This window comes from Penaeus vannamei, chromosome 12 (assembly GCF_042767895.1).
Source record: "Penaeus vannamei isolate JL-2024 chromosome 12, ASM4276789v1, whole genome shotgun sequence".
Lineage (NCBI taxonomy): Eukaryota > Metazoa > Arthropoda > Malacostraca > Decapoda > Penaeidae > Penaeus > Penaeus vannamei.
This window is the reverse complement of record NC_091560.1, coordinates 6,961,340-6,966,339: the sequence shown is the minus strand read 5'-3', so window position 1 is coordinate 6,966,339 and position 5,000 is coordinate 6,961,340. Positions and strand designations below refer to the sequence as shown.

General features: G+C 64.0%; 1 protein-coding gene across 7 annotated transcripts in view; it reads right to left on the bottom strand.

The window, feature by feature from the left end:
* The window catches only part of LOC113801041 (lysosomal alpha-glucosidase), a 159,568-nt gene that overhangs the window by 114,603 nt on the left and 39,965 nt on the right, over positions 1 to 5,000 (bottom strand). For all 7 annotated transcript variants that reach the window (XM_070127800.1, XM_070127803.1, XM_070127802.1 and 4 more), the window contains 2 exons: positions 3,844 to 4,755; positions 2,820 to 3,045 (listed from right to left, as the gene is read on the bottom strand). In XM_070127800.1, coding sequence (XP_069983901.1) covers positions 2,820 to 3,045; positions 3,844 to 4,755 — 1,138 coding nt within the window. The remainder of the gene's footprint in view (positions 1 to 2,819; positions 3,046 to 3,843; positions 4,756 to 5,000) is intronic.

Here is a 5,000-nt window from a genome sequence, read left to right as displayed (position 1 = left end):
CCCCACCCGCCCCAGGGAATCCACCCCCACCCGCCCCAGGGAATCCACCCCCATCCACCCCAGGGAATCCACCCCCACCCGCCCCAGGGAATCCACCCCCACCCACCCCAGGGAATCCACCCCCACCCGCCCCAGGGAATCCACCCCCACCCACCCCAGGGAATCCACCCCCACCCACCCCAGGGAATCCACCCCCACCCGCGCCCAGGGAATCCACCCCCACCCACCCCAGGGAATCCACCCCCACCCGTCCCAGGGAATCCACCCCCACCCGCCCAGGGAATCCACCCCCACCCCCCCCAGGGAATCCTCCCCCACCCGCCCCAGCGAATCCACCCCCTCCCCCCCCCGGGGGATCCCCCCCCACCCGCCCCAGGGGATCCACCCCCACCCGCCCAGGGAATCCACCCCCACCCACCCCAGGGAATCCACCCCCACCCGCCCCAGGGAATCCCACCCCCACCCGCCCCAGGGAATCCACCCCCACCCGCCCCAGGGAATCCACCCCCACCCACCCCAGGGAATCCACCCCCACCCGCCCCAGGGAATCAACCCCACCCGCCCCAGGGAATCCACCCCCACCCACCCCAGGGAATCCACCCCCACCCGCCCCAGGGAATCCACCCCCACCCGCCCCAGGGAATCCACCCCCCACCCGCCCCAGGGAATCCACCCCCACCCGCCCCAGGGAATCCACCCCCACCCGCCCCAGGGGAATCCACCCCCACCCGCCACAGGGAATCCACCCCCACCCGCCCAGGGAATCCACCCCCACCCCGCCCCAGGGAATCCACCCCCATCCCACCCCAGGGAATCCACCCCCACCCGCCCCAGGGGAATCCACACCCACCCGCCCCAGGGAATCCACCCCCATCCACCCCAGGGAATCCACCCCCACCCGTCCCAGGGAATCCACCCCCACCCACCCCAGGGAATCCACCCCCACCCGCCCCAGGGAATCCACCCCCACCCGCCCCAGGGAATCCCACACACCCCACCCACCCCAGGGAATCCACCCCCATCCACCCCATGGGAATCCACCCCCACCCGCCCCAGGGAATCCACCCCCACCCGCCCCAGGGAATCCACCCCCACCCGCCCCAGGGAATCCACCCCCACCCGCCCCAGGGAATCCACCCCCACCCACCCAAGGGAATCCACCCCCACCCGCCCCAGGGAATCCACCCCCACCCGCCTCAGGGAATCCACCCCCACCCGCCCCAGGGAATCCACCCCCCACCCGCCCCAGGGAATCCACCCCCACCCGCCCAGGGAATCCACCCCCACCCGCCCCAGGGAATCCACCCCCACCCGCCCCAGGGAATCCACCCCCACCCGCCCCAGGGAATCCACCCCCACCCGCCACAGGGAATCCACCCCCACCCGCCCAGGGAATCCACCCCCACCCGCCCAGGGAATCCACCCCCACCCGTCCCAGGGAATCCACCCCCACCCGCCCCAGGAAATCCACCCCCACCCGCCTCAGGGAATCCACCCCCACCCGCCCCAGGGAATCCACCCCCACCCGCCTCAGGGGAATCCACCCCCACCCGCCCCAGGGGAATCCACCCCCACCCGCCCCAGGGAATCCACCCCCACCCGCCCAGGGGAATCCACCCCCCACCCGCCCCAGGGAATCCACCCCCACCCGCCCCAGGGAATCCACCCCCACCCGCCCCAGGGGAATCCACCCCCACCCGCCACAGGGAATCCACCCCCACCCCGCCCAGGGAATCCACCCCCCACCCGCCCAGGGAATCCACCCCCACCCGTCCCAGGGAATCCACCCCCACCCGCCCCAGGGAATCCACCCCCACCCCCGCCTCAGGGAATCCACCCCCACCCGCCCCAGGGAATCCACCCCCACCCGCCCCATGGGATCCACCCCCACCCACCCTAGGGAATCCACCCCCACCCGCCCCAGGGAATCCACCCCCCCCCCCCCCAGGGGAATCCACCCCCCACCCGCCCCAGGGAATCCACCCCCACCCGCCCCAGGGAATCCACCCCCACCCACCCCAGGGAATCCACCCCCACCCACCCCAGGGAATCCCTACCCCCACCCGCCCCAGGGAATCCACCCCCACCCACCCCAGGGAATCCACCCCCACCCGCCCCAGGGAATCCACCCCCACCCGCCCAGGGAATCCACCCCCACCCGCCCAGGGAATCCACCCCCACCCGTCCCAGGGAATCCCACCCCCACCCGCCCCAGGAAATCCACCCCCACCCGCCCCAGGGAATCCACCCCCACCCAGCCCAGGGAATCCAACCCCTCCCGCCCCAAGGAATCCACCCCCACCCGCCCCAGGGAATCCACCCCCACCCGCCCCAGGGAATCCACCCCCACCCAGCCCAGGGAATCCAACCCCTCCCGCCCCAAGGAATCCCACCCCCACCCGCCCCAGGGAATCCACCCCCACCCGCCCCAGGGAATCCACCCCCACCCGCCCCAGGGAATCCACCCCCACCCGCCCCAGGGAATCCACCCCCACCCGCCCCAGGGAATCCACCCCCACCCGCCTCAGGGAATCCACCCCCACCCGCCCCAGGGAATCCACCCCCACCCGCCCCATGGGATCCACCCCCACCCACCCTAGGGACTCCCCCCCCACCCGCCCCAGGGAATCCACCCCCACCCGCCCCAGGGGAATCCACCCCCACCCGCCCCAGGGAATCCACCCCCACCCGCCCCAGGGAATCCACCCCCACCCGCCCCAGGGAATCCACCCCCACCCGCCCCAGGGAATCCACCCCCACCCGCCCCAGGGAATCCACCCCCACCCGCCCCAGGGGAATCCACACCCATACCCACTCACCTTCAAGAGCAACTTCTCGCTGCTGACGTCCTCATAGGCCTCGCTCGCGACATCCACATGCGGATATTGGACGAAGAGGAACCTGCGCCCATCTGCCTTCATGGCGTTGACTCTCTCCTGCGTCCTGTTGCTGAAGGCGGCGAAGGGGTCGGGGTAGTTCAGCCTGGCGTCGATGCAGTCACTCTCGTAGGGCACCTTGTCGGATTCCATGCGGGCGACGATGCTCCTGAAGGTGGGGTGGGATGGTGAGGGTGTGGATGTGTGTGGTTTTTGGGTGTGGGTGGGTTGGTTGGGGTGTGTTTGTTTGTGTTTGTTTGTTTTTTGTGTGTGTGTGTTTGCTTGTGTGTTTTTGTCTGTGTGTTTGATGTGTGTGTGATTGTGTTTTGTGTGTGTGTGTTTGTTTGTGTTTGTGTTTTTTTGTCTGTGTGTTTGTTGTGTGTGTGTGTGTGTTTGTGTTTTTTGTCTGTGTATTTGTTTCTGTTTTTTGTCTGTGTTTGTTTTGTGTTTGTCTGAGTTTGTGTGTGTGTGTTTGTCTGTGTGTGCGTTTGTTTGTGCGTTTATCTGTGTGTGTGTTTGTCTGTGTGTGCGTTTGTTTGTGCGTTTATCTGTGTGTGTGTTTGTGTATGCGTTCATGTTTGTGTTTGTATGTGTGGGTGTAAATGGGTATTTATGTGTGTGTGTGTGTTTGTCTGTGTGGGGGTGTAAATGTGTGAGCTATATTTGTATTTATGCTTATTCATATAATGTGTGAGTATTCACGTATCATTACTCTGCTTGTTGTATAAAGTTTGGAGGCAATGCATGTCAGTTATCAAAATAAGTAACTTCTACATTGTTTAGCACAAACTCACATAACACCTTAAATTTTCAACTTGGTCTTTTTGAAACATGCAAAAAAATATAATTGTAAAGCATTTTCTTACATAGGCAACATAATTAACTCTCAGAAGCTAAATTTCTGTTACGAACAATAAATACATCAACAGAATCGGGTGTTTGAAGTCATCCGATTGCCATTACTTACTCGTACTCGGTGTCGTTGAGGGTCGTCCTGCAGAGGTGGTATCCGAGCGCCCAGAAGGGAGGCATTTCGGGAAGGCCCACCATGGAGGCGTACTGCTTGCTCACGTCCTTCGGCGTGGGTCCTGCGAGGATTCTGAAGTCGAAGATGCCATCCACCGAGCGGAACGCCACGGCCGGGACGGGCAGGAGCCCCACCTCGACGGGGGCGGAGTTCCTCAGGTACACGCCGTACATCTTACCGTCGTCCTCGAAGTTCATGTAGAAGGGGTGCGAGCCGTAAGTGGTGCCGGCGTCGCCGTCGCGGTTGAAGAGCGTCCAGCGCGTCCGGTACTCGAAGTTGGGCAGGAGCTCGAACGTCTCCCGCTCGCGCTGGCCCAGCCCGTACAGGTGCGCCGTCGGGAGGCGCGTCGTGATCTCCATGTAGTCCTCGCCGTACACCAGCGGCCCGAACACGGTCTCCATGAGGGGCTTCCCCGTCTTGCGGCGCAGGACGGTGATGTTGAACTTCCCGCCCGTGGCGTCGACCTCGACGTCGAGCTCGCAAGCGGCGCCGCAGCTCTCCTCCTGGAAGTCGTCCATCGTGTCCTTGACGTAGTCCTCGTTCCAAAGCTTGATGCGGACGATGTCGTTCTTGTGTCGCTGGATGAGGACGCGGAGGGGCCAGGCCCTGGTGTTGAAGGGCGTGAACTCATGCACGTTCTCGAGATACAGGTCGAGCTTCCTGTCTTCGCTCAGCCTGTAGATTCGCTTGCTGCTCGCGGTCTCGTTGGCGATCACGTAACGGTACTCCGGCGGGATCGAGTGGAAGCACACCGGGGCGGACGTGTCGCCCAGCTTGTTGGTGTCGTAGCAGCATCCCAGTTGGTGGCACTCGTCCTCGCCGATGAGCAGCCGCCCGGGGACGCACTCGAACCTGGCAGCGACAAGGAGGCGGTTAGTGAAAAGCTCTCCGCCATTTTCGTCGTTGGCTCATGAGGCGGGATTGGCAGTGCGGTTCAACAGGCACTCGTATAGAGGGAAGGAGGGGGGGAGGAGGTATGCGAGAAGAACGTTTTAAGAAGATAAAGGAAAACTGAACATTCAAGTGAAGCAAGGAAATGGTTTATCCAGCTTGAATAAGACAATAACTGCCTCAAACTCCTTCAGTATTCCTCTACC